The sequence below is a fragment of the Pinus tabuliformis genome, chromosome 8 (genome assembly GCF_031772625.1).
Source record: "Pinus tabuliformis cultivar Carrire ecotype Pingquan chromosome 8, CPIR1, whole genome shotgun sequence".
Lineage (NCBI taxonomy): Eukaryota > Viridiplantae > Streptophyta > Pinopsida > Pinales > Pinaceae > Pinus > Pinus tabuliformis.
The window spans coordinates 1,570,448,637-1,570,473,172 of NC_142294.1; the positions used below are offsets into that span (position 1 = coordinate 1,570,448,637).

The window sequence follows — 24,536 nt, forward strand, 5'->3', positions numbered from 1 at the left end:
GTGGGCGATATTTACCATCCAATTAGGTATCGCTATGATACTCCACCAAAAATTCCTTTGGCTTCAACCCACTCTATCGTGGTTCACCATCTTTCAAGTCACAACAGGTGTGCTCACACTCGAACCCTTGACACGAGATCAAGGTCAATTGGTGATGCGCCCCACAAAGAGAGGATCTCACTTGTCAACTTCCTTCTGCCTCACAAGTTTACAAACTTGTCAACTCACACAAATGTTATACTCATTAATGCATGTTTCAAGACAAATCAAATGGTCATTTGGTCAATCAATCATGATCATATATGTGTGTTGCCTTGGAAGGTACATGTAATTATTCACTCCAATCTAAGTCTTTTGAGGTTTCAATTTCTTTGTTATTCTTCATTACTACCACCTTTGTTTGTTTGTTGTTTTACGCCCTCAATTCCCCTTGGCCCTTTTCCACCATGGGCTTTTTGCTCACTAGCTTGCTTTGTTTTCATGGCTATACATAGCCTCCATGTCTTTATGTTCACCCTGGACCAACTAAAAGGTGATATCCTGGCCTCCACTCATTCCACTATCTTCTAGTTATTGGCCAGCCTAGAATCTGGACTGGAAATAATGATGGAGATAACAATTTAACACAATATTTAATCCACCAAGTCTAGGATAAAATCGATGCAATTTGGGGTATGCTTTCAAATATCAGTGTTGGTCATCATTCAACTTTCACGCATCACTCCTCCCCAATTAATGTTGGCTCAATTACCCCGCCAGAGGCGAACTCCACTCTCCTAACCTCAATATAGTAGCCCCTAAATTTTCTTCAAGAATTATGTAACTTACAAGCTCCCCACCTTCCATAGGTTTATTTTAATGATTTTCTTTTGTATCTATGTTCTAGGATTGTATCCTTGGATCTATATTGTAAGGTTTTTTGTGAAATTGCCTAATATCTACTAAGAATTGTCTGTTACAATTTTAGAGCCTATCAGTTGGGTATAGCTTCTTTTAAAGGTTGTTACTACCTATTGTACTCTTGCATTGAGATGCATTTTTGCTAATTAATACAAATCCACTAGTTCTTATAAAGAACATAAAAATGACTAAAACAAAAATAAAAAAGGGGGAAAGCACATGTAGACACCTCATAATCATGGTTTTGACATTCAAGGGCATTGCTACCTCTTCATTCGGTGGATTATTTACCAAGTTATAAGTTGTAGCAACACTCATGTCTCACACAATTGTGTTCCAATCTCCATACTACCAACTGACTACCAACCACCTCTATGATTGCGTATGCTTATTTTTATAGACTATAAGAGATGCATAGAATTTTAGGATTATTATTAACCTAATTGAAATGCCACCAATCTCCAATGTGAAAACATATACTTTAATTATTAAGGATTTAAAATTTAAGTGCACAAGTTAACTAATAAAGGAGCATAGCATATATTAGTTTATAAGTATTACATAAATGAAGTTATGTATATATAAGAAAGGAGTAATAATAATAATATAACAAGTGTAATATGCAACGTTGTTGCTTAGTACTTACCTCTTATGCTATAAGTAATTGATCGCAGAAGTTATTGTTACTAAGATAAAATGAATTCTTAAGATAATTCAAAAAATATTTAGGCTATAAATCAAAAATAATAATAATTCCATAATAACTTCACAAATGAAATTAACACATTTGTGAAATGTGTAAACATTGTGCCACTGTGCAAAAGATTAACCCTTATGAAACTTGGACTAACCTTCAAGTCATATGAATTAATTGTCTCCTTTCTTTCACAAACCTTATTGGTCTTGTAAGTTTTTGAAAGGCCCTCTACTTACATCTTTGTCTAGTTCTATTGGTCTTGTTGTAAGTTTTTGAAAGATAATTTACTTACATTTTTGTCTCTTCTCTTTAATGAGTACTATTTAACAATTACTATTGGTCTTATTATAAGCTTTTTAAGGGTCCTTTATTTTATTTTTTTGTTAAATTTTGGTTGTCCTAGAGTATTTGTTATTTTTAATATTTCCAGTGGCTTCAAAATACTTCATAATGTTATTTTTTATTGAGCCGAATGTAAAAGATTGTACTTTATAAAGAATGTGAATTGGTCTCTAGTTTTTGGAACATTGTATCTTTAAATTTTAAAATAGTTATAAAATTGCAAAGTAATTAGACTTTGGTTGAAGATTATGTATTGAATTTTAAAAAGTAATTTATAAAGTTGAGATTTAAAATTTGAAAATGAAAATAGTTCATTTTTAAATCTAATTTGTTATTATGTTTAGATAACCTTATAGTGTGCAATTTTTATTTCTTTTAATAAAAATAAGTAAATACTTTCATTTTTAAAAAATTAATATGCAAAAAAACACAAATGGAAAATATTTATTAATAACATCGTTAGAAAGAAATTAAAATAATAAAATAATAATCAATAATCAATACTTTATAAAGAATGTGATTTGGAAAATTTTGTCTTTATGTTCTAAAACAATTAGAGAAATAAATGCGAAGTAATTAATCTTGTACAAAATTTTGAAAAATAATTCACAAAAGTTGAGATTTAAAGAAATTATAAATAATGAGAATATAATTAAAGAAATAGTTTTAATGTATAAATTATTGATATTTCTTAAATATAATTATATAAAAATCATTTACTTTTCCCTTAATTACTTTTTAAAATAAATATTAAAAATAAACCATTTTATTTAATCACAACCCATCTAATCAAATTTAGTACCCAAAAATCTTAGTGTTTATGATTAAGTTCATCTCATTTAAACATTTTCTCTAAATTTATTTAGACTTTTATATATATATTCCTAATATTTTTGTTCCTAATTAGATAGAAATTTCTTGAAATTGTAAAATAGAGTTACAAATCATATTATTTTAAAGGGCTTTTTTAAGGAGAGTATTAAATTTATTTATGCAATAAAAAACATAATTTAAATATTTAAAATTACAAATTTCATCATAAATTGTAAAATTAAAAGTTATATTTTTCTTTAGTACATTTTTAATCCATTTATCCAATTTAAAGTTATATTTTTCTTTAGTATATTTTTAATCCATTTTTCCTAAATTGGATAGGGATTAAAATTTTAGATTATAGATACAATCATATAGCCTCGGTTTCAATTGAAGTTACAAAACTCACCAAAAAAATGTAAAATTAAAAGTTCTAGTTCTAATTCAATTTAATGTAGCATGATTTATTAAAATTTCATATTTGAGCATCAATCTTATTGTCTATTTATAGAATAAAAAGCATAATTAAAATTACAAATTTCTCCAAAAATCGTAATATATATATATATATATGCTTGATTTTAGACTTTTGTGATCAATATTGATTATGAGATTGTCTTTCATATTAATTACATCAATAAGGTTTGGTCAACTTTTTCAGCCATCTAATGTGGTTTATCCTTACGACAAAGGTGAAAAAATCAATCTATTCAAATTTTTAAATAGTAGATATGCATTTGCATTTGGTTCCAAAGTTGAAAAAAATATATATTAATATCATTTATTTATTTATTTTTATTTTTTTATTAGCTAGCTATTTAAAAATAAAATTAAAAACAAAAATAATAAAGAGAAGGGGAAAAGAATTAGGGAGAGAGAAAAATGGATTAAATTAATATTTATTATAGAATAATAATTATATATTTATATATGTATATTAATTAGTAAAAATAAGTTTAATATTATTCTTCCATTAGTTTTAAATATTATTATTTAATATTGAAATATGAGAGTATTTTATTAGGATAAAGAGAAAGTAAAAAAGATTAGAGAATAAAACTCATAATTGAAATATATATATATTAAAAAAAATGAAACACTTAAGGAGTAAGAATCCAACCCCTACTTAATTTCCAACCATCGTCTTTGTTGAGATTAATTGCATACTTCTCAATCTCAATGACCTCTCTTAACTTCCTATGATGAAAGTGATCAATCCTAGCGATGACCTAGGAATCCTCAATACATATATGGTGTTTAGATTTCTCTGCATGTTCAACTAAAGCTGAGGAACGAGAACGATTGTGTTTAATCTCTGTTGCATGCTCTTGAATTTTTTGGTTAATGGATCGACCAATTTCCCCAATGTAGGGAATCCCACAGGAAAAAAGGATTGAGTAGACTCCTTTCATGTCTTGAGGGTTTACAGGGTCTTTAACAGATCTAAGGGAATTTCTAATGGTATTGAGTTTGAAGGTAGCAAAATCTCTATTATTTTTAAGAATATGAACAATCTTATCAGTGGTCCCCTAGATGAACAGAAGTTGCACATTGGAGATTTAATCATCACGAGCAAGCTTAATCCTCGATTCTTCACTGGCTCTTTGAAAAGCTCTAAGACCTTGTTGCTTGCTATAGCCATTATTTTCAAAGACTTCCAGAAGAGATTTTTCCTCTTCCAAGTGATTCTCATCAGAAATCCTTAGAACGCAGGTGGCAAGTGTTTTAAGAACTCCAATTTTTGCGCCAAAAAATGATGAAAGCTGGCATAAAGATATTGTTTCATGGGTTTTTTTGCGAAAAAATTGGTGACACAAAACCATCATCAATTCTAGAGAGGAGAATGTCAAGGAAAGGAAGGCAACCATCTACTTCAACTTCCATCGTGAATTTCATAGAGTCAGATTGGAGATGGTTAAGAAACAAATCTAATTTCTCACGACCATGGAGCCAAACGACGCATGTATCGTCAACGAATCTCTTCCAACGCTTAGGGCGGAATTAAGCAAAGGCCAAAGCTTTGGTCTCAAAATATTCCATGAATAAGTTGGCAACTATACAAGAAAGAGGAAAACCCATCGCTACTCCACAAGTTTGTTCATAGAATTTTTCGAGAATAGGTAACTTCAAAACCGGTTTCCATTAGTTACAATATCTCTCGAGACACTTGAACCCACACAACTAGAAAAGTGAATGGTTCGCCAAACTACTCAAAATAAAATAAATTATTAAATTTTAATAAGCTAAATCATTACAAGTTACAAGTTTGAAAGAAAAAAGAAGAAAAAAAGGGAAGAAAAAACAAAAAACTAACCTATATACAATACTCCAATCGTTTAAGATTAAAATGATGTAAATTCAAAACAAAACTTTACTTCATGGGAAATAGTTGAATTTTACCTAATTAAAAGTACAAATCACTGAAATAGATCATACATATATATAAACTAGGATGAGGATTTTATGCTTTGACAACCTATTGGACAATTAACTTGCACTATTACACTATTAAAGTTTAATAAGTTTAAATTTTAAGACGTTAAAATCATTAAATGTTGAAAATAAAGAAAACACTGACTTTAAACAGTTTAAAATACTCCAATCATTTAAGAAATTATCAATTCAAAAAATGTAAATTAGAAATAAAAATTATCATGGGAAAAAGTTGATTTTTTCCGATTAAAAGTACAGAAATCACTCAAATAGATCATCACAATAAAACGCTACTTCTGCCCAGAAAATAAACTCCCGTAAAAGATCGATTGAGATTGTACGCTTTATAACTTATCATTGTATTAGGTCATAGAGCTCATACTACACAGCTTTGCTTAGTCTGTGATGTTAAAATTCATGGTGGTGCGTAATGAAAGAGTTTGGATTTGTGAAGTATGTGAGCAGGTCCTAGTTGTGGTTACATGCAAGGCAGATGTAACAGCGTTATGTGTAGTTTGTGATACTGATATACGCTGCCAATCATCTTGGAAGCAGGCATGACAGAGCTCATTTTATTCTATTTTACGTGTCCTAATATTCTCAATAATAATACAGCTGGACATGCCAATAATGACAACTTGGACTGCAATGTTTTGCTGAATGAAGATGGCTTGCTGAATGAAGATGGCGGTGGGGTGATCCTCTGAAACATGATTATGATTATGATTATGATGACAATGATCAGACAATTTGTTGAACCATCAGGAAGATGATGGTGATGTTGAAATATGTTGTGTTGAAGAGGCTGCAACAGCATCATGGTTGATTCCTGAGGCCAACAGAAATAATTTGACAATTATAAATGGAGGTCACTCAGAGGGAGAAGATAAGATGGTGAAGGACAAACTCAAGTTCAAGGCCTATATGCAGAATATAGATTTTTTACAAAGATGTGGGATTCCCTACATTGGTGAAACAGGTCAGTCCATAAATTAGAGGATTCAAGAGCACGCGGCTGACCTAAGACACTGGGCTCACTCCTCTGCTATAGCTGAACATGCTGAAAATACTACACACCACATATGTTTATTCATTTCCATCTCGTAAATTTAAGGGAAGCTATCGAGATCAAGAAAAGGTCTCATATGCTAAATAGGGATGATGGATGGAAGATCAGTAGCTCATGGATTTCATCCCTATATTCCTAGGCTTTTCCCCCTCCTTTTTTTTTAAATTTATTTATTTATTTATTTTAAATATTATCTATTTTATCAAAAAATCTTCCTTTAATATTTATTTATATAATTATTTTTATTGAAATAAATAATAATTTCTTGTCATATTAAATTGCAGTAGTTATTTCTTAGAATTTTTCTTTTATATTTTTATATTTTTGAGGTTGCTTCTAACTAAATTTATCTATTATTTGATTTAGAAATATTAATAATAACGGAAACTTTTTCTATTTGTTTCCTTTTTAATTTTATTGTTTATTTTCCTATATTACATAACGTTCTAATTTATTTTATTATTATTTGATTTCACAGCCGTTTTGAATTGAATTTACCGTTGCATCTCTACTCTAACCATGTGGTCTGTTGATCTCACTTTCCATTATTTTCCTGATAAAGAATCTTAGTAAGGATTCGTAATGCGTTGATCCAAATACTGATGTGACCTATCCGGAAGAGTTTTGCTTGATAACAAGAAAAAATGTAATCAATTTTTCAAATTCCATAGCATATTTAAAGTCAACTAATATCAACTAGAAACTTATCTTCAGTGTACACTAGTAGGCCAACTTTAACTACTATTTTATAAGTAAACAACAAAAACAAAATTCTTCAATATTTAAAAAGAACAATAAATAATCAGCTGCAAAAAAGGAAAGTTAAATCCTTCATTTCAACAAAAAGCAGCACGATTCAATTTTAAAAAATTGAAAAAATAATGACGGAAAACTTATTCTGACATTTGCAGAAGGACACAGAATAGTTTATGAGAGTTTTTTAAAGCTCTCTCCATGTCATCTGTGAGAAACATGATTACAAAATCAAGCACTGGTCCTACCTTTCTGGTGCATAAAAGACGGTAAATGACAGCCTTGAGAAAATACCAATAAAACAGTAAGGCTAGAGCAACAAAATCAAAAGGTAAAAGTATTAGAGTGATTAAACTAACTTTTAACTTTTAATCTTGCAGGAAAACCCGGTAACAGCTATAACATGGACAGTAAAACTAGCCCGATCTGAGACATAGGCAAATTAAAGCAAGCATTTGGCTCTGAAAACAAGTTATATAAGCTTGCCTCTCTTTGATAAAGACTGACCTCCTCCTCAATGTCAAGAATGGAAAAATAAAGCTTGTATTAATGATAAGATTAGATCATTATGACTACAACTTCTGTAACTTCAAAATTTAATGCCAGTTTATTGAAAGGTATCTGCCCATATAAAACATCTGGCCAAGTTGTCATCTCCACCTCTGATATAAAATCTATAATCAACATCTGAAATTCTATCCCATAACAAAATCAGAAGAATAAACTGGTGCTTACCAAGTTCATCACAGCAACCTAACCACAATTCTGTTTCCAAATGAAGCTTTAAGGGTGTGAACCTGAATCATCTCGGTAATTTCTTCTTCTGCAATCTCTTTTTAGCCATGAAAGTTGTTGCAGCAGAGAGAGCATACCTACAAAAGCAGATATACCAAATCTGATGACTATAGAACAATGCCAAGAACAGATACTAAATTGTATTAGTTGCCCAGAGCTCCTGTAAATTAGGGCCGTGTGATTACAGTTTCATCAGTTCCACATTTGATGATCTCGCATACAACTCCTCTCGATAGAGCCACATAGCATGTCAAAGGACCACCCTAAAAAGGATACTTGTAAAGAGACGCTCACTGTTCAGCCTTAAATTTTAAGAAGATATTCTTGGTAGACACTCATATTGCATACAGTATAATAGAAGTAAGATCCAGATATAGCCTGGAATCTTGATCTAGTCAGAATATGTGTTGGATTCATCATGCACATATCCAAACTTAAATCCCTTTAAAAACACACACTACTAAATTAAAATTTACCAAAAAGAAACATAAACTTGAAAAAACAACATTTACTGTTAGTCTTCAGTTTATTGAACAGAAAACATATAATTTGCGTTTATCTGAAGAACAAGTTATTGCTAAAATTTTGATATTAACGCTCTATGTCAAAAAGAAAGAAAGGAGGGAATCTTACTGATGTCCACAAGTGACCAAAATAGGTCAATTGGACTAAAAAGGACAAGTCATCAAATTAGTGATGTTTAGTGTGAAACACAACTTGCAAAACAAAGAAATACAAATAAAGAGAAATAGAGACTACAGGGGCAAACCAAGAAAGAAAACCCTAAAGAGGACAAAAAATAAATACATCATTATGCAAGAAAAGGACAAGAGTTGAGAGTCCATTAATCTGCACAAGTAGAAGTGGGAAGGCCATCTGTCATGATCAATCACCGCAAATGTACCGATGCAGACTCCAAGAATGTTCTCTCGAGTATGGTAGAGATTGAGTGGACTATGCCAGATAATCTTGAGCAAGGTCCTGCGCGCTATCCTGTTAACCCCCATGTTTGCTCCTTTGCAAGCTTGAGGGTTAAGGGCCAGCTTATTTCATCAAGCTGGTGCTCAGAATTTGCTTCCAGATAGTTTTCCTGAGTCAACATTGGTTCACACAGAGTTCAGATGCAGGATAGTTCAGTGATCTGGTCTCAGTTCAGAGTTGGTATCCAGAGACAGATATCGCACAGGATTTTCATCAGATTGGAGAGAGATATAATAGTTGGAACTTGGCAGTATTCTTACATTTTAGAAGACAGAGTTCTCAGGTCTGCATGACCATATTGATAATATATTTGGAGTCCTCATGAGTTTGTGATTCCATTGAGCTTTTTCCAGATTACATGCATGATACTTTCCTCTGCCGCTCCAATTTAGAGACTTGCATGTCAGAGATGATGGTGTATTTGAAATCCTTGCAAGCTCACAATTCCGATGAGCTATTTTCAGGTGACAATTCTGATTCCATATTTGGACTCCTCTTTCAGAATCAAGCTTGACGAGTATGATCTTGTGGACACGCAGAGACTTTCCATTTTTAGCAGTGGCCATGCATGGGCAACATGTGGCAGCTTGTGGAGAGGATAGTGGCAGCATAAAATACTGACATGTGTCAACCTCTTGGAGCAGCAACCGGCAGGATTTGCACGCACGCATGAAACTTGCATGAGGTGACAAGTGTTTGAGTTAAACTGGGTGTGTTCATGAGTTAACTGGACACTTGCATGAGTCAACCGGAGACCACTGAAATGCATGCATTATTTTAGGAGTAAGTTTACACTTTCTGGGAGTTAACTAGGTCGCATGCATGCATGGAGTTAACAAGGCACTCTCTTTGAGTTAACTAGGCACATGTGGTCTCCCTCTCCACTTCACATTATTTTGACATCAGTTTGACTCAGAGGCTAGAGCATCTCCACTAAACAAAGCACATGCATTTTTCTCTTTAGTTCAACTTCAATTGGACTCAAACCATCCTCACTTAGCCACTTGCATGGCCATCTCATCCTAGTTTACCATCAGTTGATTCAGTTCATCCAAAGTGCATGGGAGAAAACTCCACTGGACTAGTTTGCATGTCCACTCTTTCCTCTCATCCAATCCACTTAAGCGCATGACTACCTCTCTTCACTTCAACTTTGGTGCATTACTTCTGTCCTCAATTAATTAATGTGCATCTCAAGAAAACCCAAGCACATGACCATTCTACAACAGTTCTTCATCAATTTACGGAGAGTAACTTCACTCAAACTAACTCAAGGATTCACTTCATCTTGTGACAACTCAACAATCCTCTAGTTGAACTCAAAGCGCCTGGGACATTTTACTCAGCCTTTCGCCTAGTCAACAAAGCGCAGGAGTTTATTCTCTTCAGTTCATCAACAGTTCACCAATGAATATCTCCACTTGAGCCAAATGAACGAGTCTCTTCTCTCCCTATGTCATTAATTCATCGATGCACATCTACAGGTGGCAAAGATGAAGGAGGTAGATGGTTCACTTGGGCTAGTCATACATCCAGATCAACTAGAGTTCAAATTCTCTTCACCTTAACTCATTATGCACATCGCCTGGGAATCTTTCATGCATGGCTAATTCGACTTCATATTTTGATAAAAAGGGAAGGCCACAATGGTATGAGGGTTGGATTTTCTTCTTTAGCAACATCTCTACTTTGTGCAAGATCTCATCATTGGAACAGTTACGTACCATGCCTCTATGGTACAATCAACATTCTGACTAATGCAGAATAAAACTTGACTGTGCTTCTTTTTGGCCCTTGAAGTTCGTTAGTATTTTGTGATAAATTCTTTTTAGCTATGTATCTTGATAATATTTATCATTTATATGCGCTTTCTTCCCATTTGCTTCTCATCATTTTATGTTGAGTAAGGGAAACTTTCCACCACACATTCAAAACTATTTTCATAATCCCTTTGGCTGTTTAATCACATGCCAGAGAATATATTTTGCACTGTTAAATGAACTTCATGTGCTGATTTCGAGATTAATTGCAATACATGAACAGTTAGGGACATACCCCTTAGGTTGGCAAGCACAAATCGAAACTAAGAGGGGATCCATTAGTGACACATCGGGTAGATTTTCCTAAATGTTACACTAGTTTCCATTGCTCCTTTCCTACAGTGCAGAAATTTGAGCCAACAAATTGCCATTATTGTCGTGAAGCAATTTAATCTTCCACTATCCCAATGCCTGGTTGAGCGTAGTTATTTTCTTTATTTTCTAACTCACCCAATGACGTGGCCATGTGCAGGGTCAAATCCATACTGGATAAGTCAAGAAAATATCTGAGGTCTGATCCATCCCAAGTTTTGTTTTGTCTTTATCCTTGACGAGCCTGAACACTTGTTCCGGAACAAACAAACAGACACACCTGGGATTCCACGGATCATAATTGTCTAATTCATTCTTGTATTGACATCCCAGGTTATTATTCCACTTTCCACACCCAGCAAAACAATGGTAAGTGCATTGTTGAATAGTTCATCGATTCTGGTAACTATTCCCCCTCTCTTCATCTTCCATTCTTACAATTCTGAATCCTGCTCACGTTATGGCTGGTCAAGTAGTTCAGTTTTCCCTTACTGTTTATGCTCCATTGGATCTAACTCAAATACAGGGATAACCACATGCTTTGCCTATCGGGGAATATCATGAGCACCTTCCCAAATTCGTAGGGGACAATGTTGTTAACGTTGGAGGACCACCTAAATGCTTTCTGAAATTTGTGGGTGACTTGGAAATCGAACATGAAGATGTTCATGTAGGCCCTAGAAGGGTATGTACAAGCATGGTATAAGGCTCTTAAAACTAGTTCCATTCACAGAAGTGACTCTTTCCTACAACAGTTCACTAAGAAATGGGTATACAACCAAGACAGTTTTGTCCTGTTAAATTCCTTCTCTTCCATCCACAAGGAAGAAAATGAAATAGTGTCTGAGTTCAACACGTGATTTTCTAAACTTTATACAATGTTGGATCAAATCCTACCAGGGCTTTATTGTATTCTTTTAAAGCATTTGATGGATCTTTTGCCTTTTTGCTTAGGGGAAAGGAATTGGGATTTGGACATTGCATGGGCTGTTGCTATCAAAACATCTTGTCAGCTCAAAAGGTTCAATTACCTCTTTCAATATTATTTTATTTGCAAGCAAGGATAGTCCGAGTTCTACTAACCAAAGGACTCCAAGAACTCAAGGAAGAAGTAGAAGCCAAAAAAGAGGAATTGCTTTCTAAGATTGTGGACCTATTGCATGATGTGAACAACAAAGTAGTGAATATGGAAAACAACATGCAGAGTCAGCGGAACACTGATGTGAATCAAAGACCCTTCCAACATAAGCCTTTTCTTGCATGTGAAGAAGCCCGATGTACAGAAACCTCTGATAATTATCATGGGAAACAATTTTGTAGACTACCGATAATCCAGTTATTACTACACAGCGTGTGAGTAACACCCAATGAGGAAGGATATGTCGTATTTGCACGAACAACGTATGTATTTGTTCCTAATCAATCCAATGAATCCTAAAAGCAGCATGAAGACACACTGAATATGTTATCTGTGATGGAAGAAACTAGCAGCCCCCAAGTTTTCCGAGTCTAAAAGGTGGCAAAGGGTTAAGTTCTAAAGGTGTCATTCATTTAGATCCAGAACAATTTAATTCATGCAGAGCTAACTCCAGTGCACATTGAGAAAACTGAGTCAAAAGTCGCATGCATGGTAGCAAAGATCACCAAAACATATGCATGGAAGGTTAAAGTTTCAATTGGACCATCAGCAAAGAAAGATACTCCTCAAGTGCGTGACCCAATCCATCATGATCCGGCAAGTTTCTCCTTGGAGATTGAGCTATCAAAGATAAAGATTCTGGCCCCTCTCGTGGATTTGATCCACATGCCCAGGCAAAGGGAATTGAATCACGATAAATCAATTTATGGGTTCAAGAGATTCTATTATAAGATCACCTGCAAGTGTCCATTGCTCATTGAAGGTTTGATATTACATAATTGCATGTTGGATCCAGGAGCATTCACTGACATAATGACCTTCGAAATCATGAATGGATTGGGATTTAACATCACTAAGCCTTAGAGGGATGTGCAGGCTATGGATTCACAAGAAGTACAGGTCTGCAGGGTTATCAAATATTTCAAGGTTCGTTTACAAGAGAGAGTTTTGATTTTGCATGTGGTTATAATAGAGTACACTGTGAAGTAGAGCATGTTCCTCTTAAGGAATTGGTCAGTTGATGTTGCGGACAGCATCCAGATGGACTGGCCTTATCCAGATAGCCTAATCACTATGAGGCATAAGATGAGATTGTTCTGGAAAAAGAAAAGGTTGCATCATGTTGAAAATCCACAACTATACAACAAACCTTTATATCCTAGATTTTCAGAACCGAAGTTAGAAATATACGTGGTTACAGATGACCACGAGGAGCAAGTTCAACTGTTCAACAACTTGCAAACATTATGGCACATCAGTGATGGACCATGCACTTTGATGGTGCGCAGTCTAGGATTGGAGTTGTTGCAGGGGTTATCTTCATATCCCCCAAAGGTATTGTTTCCCATTTTTTCTTTCCACTTGGAATTTGACTGCACTAACAATGTAGCTGAATACAAAGCCTTGTTGTTAGGCCTTGTGCAGGCAAGGAAAAGGGGATCCAAGGTATTGAAAGATAAAAGGGGTTCTGCGATTATGGTGAACCAAGTAGAAAACTTATGTGAAGCAAATAATCCTTGATTGAAAAGGTATAGGGACACACTGTGTGATGAAATTGAATTGAATGTTTTGACACATTTGGTATCACTGCAGTTCCAAGGATGTTGAATAAGCTAGCAGATCATATGGCAACTTCAACTGCAACTTTCCAACCGTGTGCACCTGTTAACCACCCATGTGAGTGACCCCTAGGAGAAAACTTTTATCGTGTTGTTTCATCTTGTCAACAAGCAGCCTTTTTATGATCCACAGATAGCTAGACTTAGATACCTCTCATACACTCTCCAATCAGTGTTTTCTTTCATCTAGCCTGCGCATTCGATGAACGCAGGTCACCTATTGTAAGGTACATGAACCATTTTTCTATTCAAGCGCTTTCATTTAATGTTCAACGGAATTCTAGTATGGATCATAGGTTGAATTGGATGATAGACCACTTTTGGTTTTACACTTGCTCCCATGCTTTGTTGAAAATTGAAATGGTAGCTTGAAAGGTGATTCTGCATGGATCAAGTGCCATTACATGCAATGAGTCACCTGAATTATCTCCTACAGCAGTTAATTAATGAATTTCCTAAGTCAATACTTTAGATGGCAATTTAATTTAATTGTTGGGTACCTTTTTATAATAGTGAAAATAAGTCATCAACAGATTAAGTCATAGTTGTTGATCTCAGTGAGTCAAAATCTAATCTCAGCCATTGAGGTCAGAGATTTCACTTGAGATTAGGGTTTGACCTTTTTAATAGGAGGTTTGGGCCAAAGTGTTGAAAAATGTAACTAGTGTCGGTCTTCATAATTGTATTTGAGTCATGATGTAATATATTTGTCAAAAGAAAGAAAAAGGAGTTTTATTATAAAAGAAATTGACTTATTAAAGCATGGGTTTCATGCTTGGGTCAATGTTTTTAGGTCAAAGCCTCCATTGTAGGCTTCTAGGGTTTATGTCAAGAGTCCTTGTCTTTGTCAATATGTAAAAGACTTTTTTTGGGCTTCATCTATCAAAGAAGAAAATTATTTTCATGTAAAATATGTCATTTAGGCCTCCTCCACCGAGTCGGCCTCAACCTGAAAACTCGGCCTAATTAGGGAGGCATCATCCACTATGAAAGGGCATCAACTTGACTCATTTGGAGCACACACAACAAGTTCGATCTGTAGTTGGAGGCAAAAAAGGGTGTGAAATTCAAGGAATAGGAAGGAAGCCCTAGCGAAGGAGAAAAAGTCTTTGTCAAGCATAAGAAGTCGAATTTTCTCTCTCCTTGTCTCACACATGCAAAGTTGTTGGGTTGCTAGAAGCGCTGAAATTGCAATATTGTAGCTGGGTCGAAATTTTGGATTGTTGTTGGGTTGTAGCCGTTGAACTAGAAGAGACTAATGAAGTTTGTTGAATCGTATTGGAAGGCTGACTTGGTGGAGGAGGAAGGTCTAAGGTCTTGGTCTATCTCAATTTGATTAGTGGAAAAGTTTAACAGGGTGTTCCCCTAGAGAAGGGTTTTAACCTTGGCTAAGTGCCTACATCTGGTGTCATTAATCTTCATGTTTTGATTTGATGATTGCTTAATGAAAAGAACATAAAGAAGATAATAAGTCTACAAGAATATCACAAGTAATTATCAACATAAGAGAACCTTTCTTCCTTTCTCATTTTCTAACATGGTATCATAGGTAAGGTGAAGAAGGAAGGAAATGGCAGCTTGAAGGTTAATTGAAAGAAGAGTTAAGAAAACGACAATATAAGAAGAGAAGCTTGTTATATATAGAGACTATGACAACCTCAATGAAGACAAAAAAACAAGCTAGAAGGAGCCTCCAGCTACAAGTCATGGAAGAATAGGATAGATATCATTCTTGCTAAGCATAAAGTTTTGAAACTTGTTCAAGGAAAAGTTAAGAAACCTACAGATGATGCAAGAAAGGAGAAGTTCAGGGAAACCGACATCTTGGCTGTGAATCTAATAGTAGATGGAGTAAAGAACAATCCAATCCCATACATATCCAATATAGATTCTGCTCAAGAAACGTATGAAGCCCTCTTCAAGTTATTTACCATCAAGAACATTGGTCAGATAACTAGTCTCAACAATGAACTAAGAACAATAAAGATGACTAAAGATGATATTGTTTCATCATATTTTGTAAGGATCTCTAGAATAAGAGATGAACTCCAAGCTATAGATGAAGTTGTACTAGAAAAACAACTCATGATTGCTTCTCTATTAGGTCTACCAAAATCTTGGAGCTCTTTTGCATCAGGAAAGACACACCAACCTTTGAACAAATGTGGAATGCATGAAGTCAAGAAGAAGCCCGCATCTCGTTATTAAGTGACAAGAAAGAAGATGAAGAAAACAACTCTTCACTTCTAATGCCTACTCTACTCATCACAAGAAGAAGGGAACATAAAAGAAGTTCAAAGGACCAAAGAAGCAGGTTGATCTATCAAAGATTGAATGTTATAATTGTCATAAGATGGGACACTACAAAATTCAATAACCCGAGAACCCAAGAAATAAGAAGACGGAAAGAGAACATGCAAATGTTGTCGATGAAGCCCCACCCAAGAAGAATAAGACTGAAGAATCTAAAGACAGATTTATTTTAGAGATTCTTAGGGATACTATCCCTTGCATATCCTACTTTAAGTTTTGCAATGTTTTCTTTTATGTTTTGATTTCTAGAGTTTGTAGATCTAATATATCTTTTCAAAAAAAATTGAACTGTTGTAGGTATCCCTCTAAAAGATTGGATTAAAATTGAGTCTTCACCATTTTACCAATAGATAACTTGCAGAATGCACAAGGTTGTGGAGGAGACTTCAACGGAAAGACTTGAATCATGAAAGAAGTCTTGTTGCAAAGGAAGCCCTTCGAGAACTGAAGTGCTACATGGTTCGTTAAAGAACAACTCAATGTATGTCTTAGACTACAAGTTTTGTTACAAAGTTCTCTTAGGGTTATTAACGGATGGCCCTACGAGAGTGTGCTCAACTATCTCCACCAATGTGTCAACCGGAGCTATCAAAGGAATCTCCAACAAGGGTGACTCCTACGTCACATTGGGTGTATCTATGTGCTCCTCACAATCTTGCGTGCCCTTAGCCTCATGCTCAACCTCCTCAAGCTCTTGATATCTAAAGCTAGGTCTCCACCAACAAAAGCGCCTCCTGGTCTCACCCTCTGATTGTCCCTGTCTTGTCCACTCCTTTTGAGGAGGTCTGGTGCCCTGCATATTTCGTATCCATATGCCCACCAGTTGTTGCATGAGCTCTAGAATCTCCTTGTTCTGCCCCAACCTTCGTTGGTTCTATCTCACCAACTCTTCCATGATCCCTTTTTGCAACATTAGAACGTCCAAAAACCAATCACTGAGCATGTATGTCTAACACCTCCATGACCTTGCCCCCTTCCCCCACAGCAGCCCAAGATCATGCTCTGATACCACTATAATATTCCTAATGAAAAATTTCCAGTAGTTACCAAAACAAGTGCTAAGCTACAGCGGTGATGACTTCAAGCAAACAATTCTCAAATTAATTTAGAGCACACTAAAGGTCTTTCCAAGCAAATGTTTACAAAAATATTCAACACATTTGTGAAAATGTTTAACACATTTTCACAAACAATTTGATGACAAACCCAAAAATTTCATTTCAATAGGAAGCAGAGAGATTTTGTTAAGCAATTCATAAGCAATCTGGAATAAGAACAGTTTCTGAGGCAAATATTAATCTTTATTGAGAGCACATTTGTCAAATCTACAAGGCAATTGAAGAGCTTACACCTGGGCAAAACATCAGCTAATCCAACTTGTCTTCGAGAATCCTTTAAACCAAATCGGCCTTCCCAAATAAGCTGCTACAGTCACATTACCAAATCAGCTTAACAGTTTCTGGGGCAAATATTAATCTTTATTGAGAGCACATCTGTCGAATCTACAAGGCAAATGAAAGGCTTACACCTGGGAAAAACATCTGCTAATCCAACTTGTCTTCGAGAATCCTTTAAAACAATTTGGCCTTCCCAAATAAGCTGCTACAGTCACATTACCAAATCAGCTTTCTTTAATGAGCTGCTACAGGACAATAGAAGACTGCAATTTGATCCCTTTTATTTATGACTGGTGCTAGTGCACAGATCTGAAATGGGCCATTCTGGAGATGTTTGTGTGCCCAAATAAGCTACCACTGGTCTGCCTAATATGGTTCCAAAGAATAAGCTTCAAATCTGAATCAAATAGCCAGCAGTCCCCCTCTAAATTCAGACTTTCCTTGACCTCTGGTGATCACAAATATCGCTGATCATAAATCTGATCCAATAATGACACCAACAGACAAAGCTGGAAATGTTTTTGAAACCAACTTTGCTTCTACAAGTAGGCTCCTACAGGTCATATGCAATTCGGCTTTCCTAATTATGTTGCTACAGGTACCAACGATGCACACTCTAGATGGATCTTCAGATCTGAAATGACAATAAGTCCTTGGCACCAATTTCCCTGAAAAGAATACCATACGGTTCTTTAAAACAATGATGCACACTCCAAATAATTCAGCCCTTACAAACAGAGATAAATATTAAATATATAAAGATGCCTGCTACAGCGCTGGGTAATATTGGCATGAATGCTACTGCAATGCGACCCCATCACTTCAGCTCCTCCATTATTCGGCCCTCTTGTACCATTCAGAAATTCGGCCTTATGAATTTTATTGTTGGTGCACCAATAATTTGACCACTTGTGGATAGACACTTGGAGGAAATTAGCAAAGGAATTGACCCTTAAACCCTCGTCTCATTAGAAGGAAGGACACAGTCTTATGTAGAACAAATCGTCCCCCAGATGTGCTAGCAAATTTGGCTTTCTTTATGCATCCATCTTAAGTCTTCAAAATAACCAACTCGGCCTCATAGTCTCCTGCAATTTGTCTAGTTGAGAGGTGGTGCTCAGCCTAGAGGGAATTGGATAATGGCACAAGGAACACGCTCTAGATTTGATGTACCAACTAGTTCTCGATCCTCCTAGGAAAGGATATACAATTTCAGCCTCTTGGTGTAGGAGGAATAGTCCTATAATTGAATCACCAAACTCAGTCTCCTGCAATGAAATCTCATTAGATCTTCAAGTGGTGAATCAACAACAAACCAATTAACCCCAATGGAAGATCTGAAATAATCTTCCCCTAAGCTAACTAGGGTAGCACTTGAAGTCCAACAAAATTAGCTATTGAGTTTCGCTTGAAACTCGTTTGAGCTTCTTCTCAATGTCAAATAGCAATCAGAGGAATAGAATGAATTGCAATTGAGTTCCCCCTCATATAATTTTTCATAGAGCCTCCATTTAGCTTCTAGATCCTCCTTATTTTCCTATTATTTTATTGGTGGGTCCCCAATTTCCACTAAGAGACTTTTTGCTACCATTTTGAATAAAATAATAATTTGCCTCTTTTCTTAATAAAATATTATTTTGTTGTTGTTGACCACTCTGTGTCAACGACCCCATAGCAGTACACCCCCTTTTTCGCAAAAGGGATCTATCTTGTTCGAGTGTGCGCGTCTTTCAGATTTCATCACCAACCGAGACACAAATGATCGGCAAAGTTTTTCCCTCTAACCTCACCCCAAAGCTAGGGTGGATTTTGTCACCAAGATATTAAGTGAGTCCTAGTGTTTTTTATCGAGTCTTTGCAAAAGTAATTTGGGAATAATCTTAGCTAATTGGCTAGATTATTTTATTACAGATTACTTGGTCTACTAGATCATATTTTGTGTCACAAAAATGGGTAAATGTTGAGAGTCTATGACGAATGGGTTTTCCCCCTTCATATATTAAATTGTAAAATCTTCATGTAAAAAATATTCAATGCATGGTCCCTCATAATTAGATACCATGGCTAAGTATTAGAGGGTTGTGAAAATTATTAATCCCCGCGTCAGTCAATTAAATAAATTTTATGGCAAAATTAAATTAAATCCTAAGCCAGAAATTTAATTAGTTTTGTCCTCGATAAAATTAAATTCTCCAATGGTGAAATTCGTGGGTTTTAAACAAATTAATTTTTAGAGGTCTCCGGCCAAGGGAATATTGAGGAAATCAAGAAATTTTGGACCCTTGGGCCTGGGTGGTTAAGTCAAAGTCAAAATTTTGAGGAAATTAACTCAAAATAATTAATTTTGAGTTAATTAAAAATCAATTAAATGATAAATTCGATTTCTCCTCAAAAATTAAATAATTTCGACGGTGATGATTAAAGATTAATTAAATCTTTATGAACGGTCAAGATTAATTTGACATAGATCAAGCCAACTAAATGTTCGAAATTTTACCTATAAATTAGAGGGCAGTGTCAGTGTGTCTTCTCATCCGATCTTTGAATCGTGTACTAAGCTCTCAAGCTCTCTTGTATACTTTTTTTGAACTTAATGCAAAAGTCTTTGGGGTTTCAACATACGATGGCGTTCCTCGTCATGAATTTATGGTAACATTGTTTTAATTCCTGTTTAATGATATGTGAAAACTATCAATCAATAGCTCTCTTAGAATAATCTGAAACCAGGTATCTTATTCAGTTTGTTGGATCTAGGATAACATTTTTAATTTTGATCGAAGTAGCAGGTATCTCTATTTCTTCAGAATTTCATTGTTGTTCTATTTCTCTACTTGGTTTGATGGTTGATCTAGTGTTTGCAAGAGATCTCTCAAGTTTTTTGTTGAGCATTTGGGGATAGTCCTCGATTGGACCGGCCAACTCTCAGCATATATTTTCTGAAGAACCTACCTCATATAAGCTTCGGGATTTATATTAAGATTAATTTTTAATTTTTTTGCAGGGTGTTTTTGAGCTAGTACCTCTCAAAATTTTCAAAATCTTTTAAATATTTTATGGAAAAATTGATAGATCTAGCTAATAAGAGTCATAGATTATCAAATTTGGGAATGGAATTGGACTCATACTCCTTGGATTTGATAGACCTACAACTTTTGTGCATAGATCTGTAAAAAATTTATATAGATCTGGAATAAATTTTCCAACTTGGGTTTTGGGGTTTTATTTATTTTTGTATATCTAGGTTCTCGGTATTTTTGTTTTCGTTTTTGAAGGTGCAGATCTAAAAGAGAAGTTTAATTTGAAGCCAAATCTAGACCTTGGAGGGCAAGAACATGATTTAAAATTATATTCAGTCTGAGGGTTTTTAAATTTAGATCTAGGGATTTCATGAGTTTTCGTGAGAGGAAATTTGAAGCATTAATATATCATTTTAAAATATAATTTTTTGGAAAAAAATTTAAAGGTTTTTCGGCTACCATTTTCTGCAGCGTTTTTCTGCTCTCAGAAAAAATTCGAATTTTTTTTCACTACCTGCGTTTTTTCTTAATTCCCTCTCTTCTTTTTCCTTCTTCTTGTTGAGTCCTGGCTGCGTTTTTCCTTTTTTCTCCCTCTCCTGTGTTTCTTTTAATCCACAACCCTCGTTCTTCCATCTCCCACCATCCCTTTTCTTCTCCCTCCCAGCTCCTCAAACCTGCTAGCTACCCCTTCCGCGCGGCTCCATTCACGTCCCTTCGTCTTTGCTTGTTGCTCCCTTGTCGTGGATCTCCCTGCGTCCTCCTTTCTCCTATCCTCTTTGTTGCCCGCAAGCTCTCGACCTACTACTCTTCATCCTCGAACTCCACTTTCCATCTCATCTGCGCTTCCTTCACTTGTTACCTGCTCTGCATCTTCCCTCTCCTCCTCCTCGAGCTCCATCCTCGTTGTCATCATCGACCCTGCACACAAGCAAAACAATTTCACTTCTTTACTTTTTTATGTTTTAATAATTCGTTAGGGTTAGACTTTTTTTTATAACATCAAAATCGATTTTCTTCGGTTGCTTTTCATTTTATTTTTGTTTTGATTTTTTTGTTTAAAATTGAAAAAAAATATAACTTTAAAGTTTTTAATTTGTGAAGTGTGACTTTGATTTCTTTTTTTAGAAATCAATTTGTTTTTTATTTTTGATTGCTTTTCCTTTTGGCTTTGAATTTTTTTACGACACTATGATTTTGTTTGAAACAAAAATAAAAAATTTTAAAAAATCAATTTTCATTATTAATATGGCTTTGATATTTCTAAAGAATTAAATCAAAAGAGAACTTTGTGCTCTTGCATTAAAATTTTAAATTTTTATGTGGCCTTTGACCCATTAAAAATTTAATTCATTAAGTCTTTTGAGTTTTTTACATTTGTCTCATTAAAAAACTTAATCATTTGCCACATTAAATTTGTTTCATGACCCTTAGCTCATAAAATATGCTTAAGGAATAATTAAATTTTTAATTTAAAGTTCCTTCTTGGGTTTTTTTTGTGTGTTAGGGTTTCTTATGCTTGACATCTATTGAGATTGCTCTTCGTTAGAGTAATTCTAAGTGTGGTTTAATTACTTGAATTATTGGATATTTATTGCATATTTCTTTGTGAATTTTTCAAGTAATTATCAAGTACTTTTTCATGGAACTGTGGTAAATTGCATATCTTTCGAATATTTCTGAGCATCTATTGGCATTGATATTAAATTGTGAAAAAGCTTTTGTTCTCTTTGAGTTATAATTGTATTAAAAGATTTGAAGTAAGCTTGTGATTTAGTTGTGATATTGCTAGAAGTTTATCTTTCAATCTTTGTATAGTGAAGTGAACATTCATTTTGGTGATTAAGGGCTTTGATACATAACTCTGAAACAGATCGTAGCATAAGCGCTTCTAGTCCTTGAATCTAACTTCATCTCATCTTCTAACCATCTCGTGTATTTGCATATTAAGTTAGTTCTGCATAATTAAAATTTACTTCCAAGCATAAGCTTGGTCGATAGAGAGACAGGTACCCATCCATATTTGTTTGAGAAGTCTGCTTTTAATAGTACTTAAAACGGTGACCTTGTAGTCGTCAGAGCCATAGCTCTCTGCAGCACCGGAGGCACCGGGTATGTTAGATTTTCAGGAGAGGTATCGTTAATCACACCTTAGTGTGCTTCACCTTATCTCCTCTCTGCTAATTACTCCGAAATCAGGCTCAATATAGAAAGGATCGAAGGGTTAAAACTTTGATAGGCATTTAACTAAAATTAACCAAGTTTCCTGCATCTCACATTATTTTTAGGATCTGCATTTCATATAAGATAGTTGTTCATCCAAGCAGTAGTTTCTAATCAATTACTTGGTCCTAAATTTCCTAGCAAGATTTTGACTCCATAAGGCACTGGTATCAATCATTTAAATCTAATCAAATCCTATAAGTCTTGCTAAATCTTAATCAAATACTTGGTCGCTTCGTTGTGTCTCTTGAACTGGTTAGTTCCCAACTAGATCTCTCCTTCATTCCATTTCCATAGGGTCTACCCCCCTAGCCTGTTGTAGGGACACAGCTTAAACGAAGAGATTGGGGATCAAGGTGACAGCCTCCGATCTGAGCCATTGCCGCGGTGTCTAGACATCCTGTGCAACAACATTTTTTGGTGCCATTATCGGGGACCAATTTATTAAACCTTGGCTTTACGACATTCATCTCCATCTTTTCAGCCTTTTATCATTTCTTATCCCATTAGCGCCACGTTTTCTGACACTGTTATATTTCTTCATCTTTTCATCACCTTATCTTTCATCACCTCACTAATCCTTTCATCTTCTCCATCTGAACATTTAGCACCTGGACATTTCAGTTGGTTTCTTGTTTGGGTGGCGACTCCACTTATTCATCCATTAATCCTCGAACAAGAAACCCTCTCTAATATCCATCCTACGTTTTTTCTTTTCTTTCCCTCTCTTCGTTTTCCTTCTTCTCACTTACTCTTGCCTGCATTTTTTCATTTTGTCTCCCTCTCCTGTGTTTCTTTTAATCCGCAACCCTCATTCTTCCATCTCAAACCGTCCCTTTTCTTCTCCCTTGCAGCTCCTCGAACCTGCTAGCTAACCCTCGAACTTTGTGGTCTTGCATTAAAATTTTAAATTTTTATGTGGCCCTCGGCCCATTAAAAATTTAATTCATGAAATCCTTTGAGTTTTATACATTTGTCACATTAAAAAACTTAACTAATCATTTGCCACATTAAATTTGTTTCATGAGCCTTAGTACATAAAATTTGCCTTAGGAATAATTAAATTTTCAATCTAAAGTTCCTTCTTGGGTTTTTCTTTTGTTAGGGGTTTGGGACTTTAAAATCTTAAAGGGAAAAATCTTGTGGTGGTAAAAAATATTTAAATTTCTCTATAGTCAAAATACATTTAAATATTTTTTAAATCATCTCTAAAGTTGACTATAGGAAGACATGAAATTTTTCTGGATTAGGGTCATTTAAGAAAAATCATTTTTCATGATTCTTAATGGTATTTAATTTTGAAATTTAATTGCTAGAGTATTGTGCATGCTAAGGTTTTGAGCATTTTCTTATGCTTGACATCTATCGAGATTGCTCATCATTAAAGTAATTCTAAGTGTTGTTGAATTACTTGAATTATTGGATATTTATTGCATATTTCTTGGTGAATTTTTCAAGTAATTATCAAGTACTATTTCGTAGAACTGTGGTAAATTGCATATCTTTCGAGTATTTCTGAGCATCTATTGGCATTGATATTAAATTGAGAAGAAGCTTTTGTTCTCTAAGCTATAATTGTATTAAAAAGATTTGAAGCAAGCTTGTGGTTTAGGTGTGATATTGCTAGAAATATATCTTTCAATCTTTGTCTAATGAAGTGAACATTCATTTTGGTGATTAAGGGCTTTGATATATAACTTTGAAGCAGATAGTAGCATAAGCACTTCTAGTCCTTGAATCTAACTTCATCTCATCTTCTAATCATCTCGTGCATTTGCATATTAAGTTAGTTCTGCATAATTAAAATTTACTTCCAAGCTATAGGCACCCATCCATCTTTGTTTAAAAAGCCTGCTTTTAATAGTATTAAAAACGGTGACCTTGCAGTCATCAGACCCACAGCTCTCTACAGGGCCG

At 34.8% G+C, this 24,536-nt stretch overlaps 1 protein-coding gene across 2 annotated transcripts in view; it reads right to left on the reverse strand.

Moving 5' to 3' along the window:
* Positions 1–7,345: 7,345 nt before the first annotated feature.
* LOC149242025 (surfeit locus protein 1-like) overlaps positions 7,346–24,536 on the reverse strand; it is a 98,993-nt gene continuing 81,802 nt past the window's right edge. Inside the window, exons 6-7 of one of the 2 annotated variants that reach the window (XR_016246614.1) lie at positions 7,743–7,879; positions 7,346–7,669 (exon numbers count right to left, since the gene is read on the reverse strand). Coding sequence is in view for 1 of the 2 variants with exons in the window: in XM_089374121.1 (XP_089230247.1) it covers positions 7,810–7,879 (70 nt within the window). In the remaining variant the exon portion in view is untranslated. Of the gene's footprint in view, positions 7,880–24,536 lie in introns of both variants that reach the window. The other variant, XM_089374121.1, reaches the window with a different exon arrangement.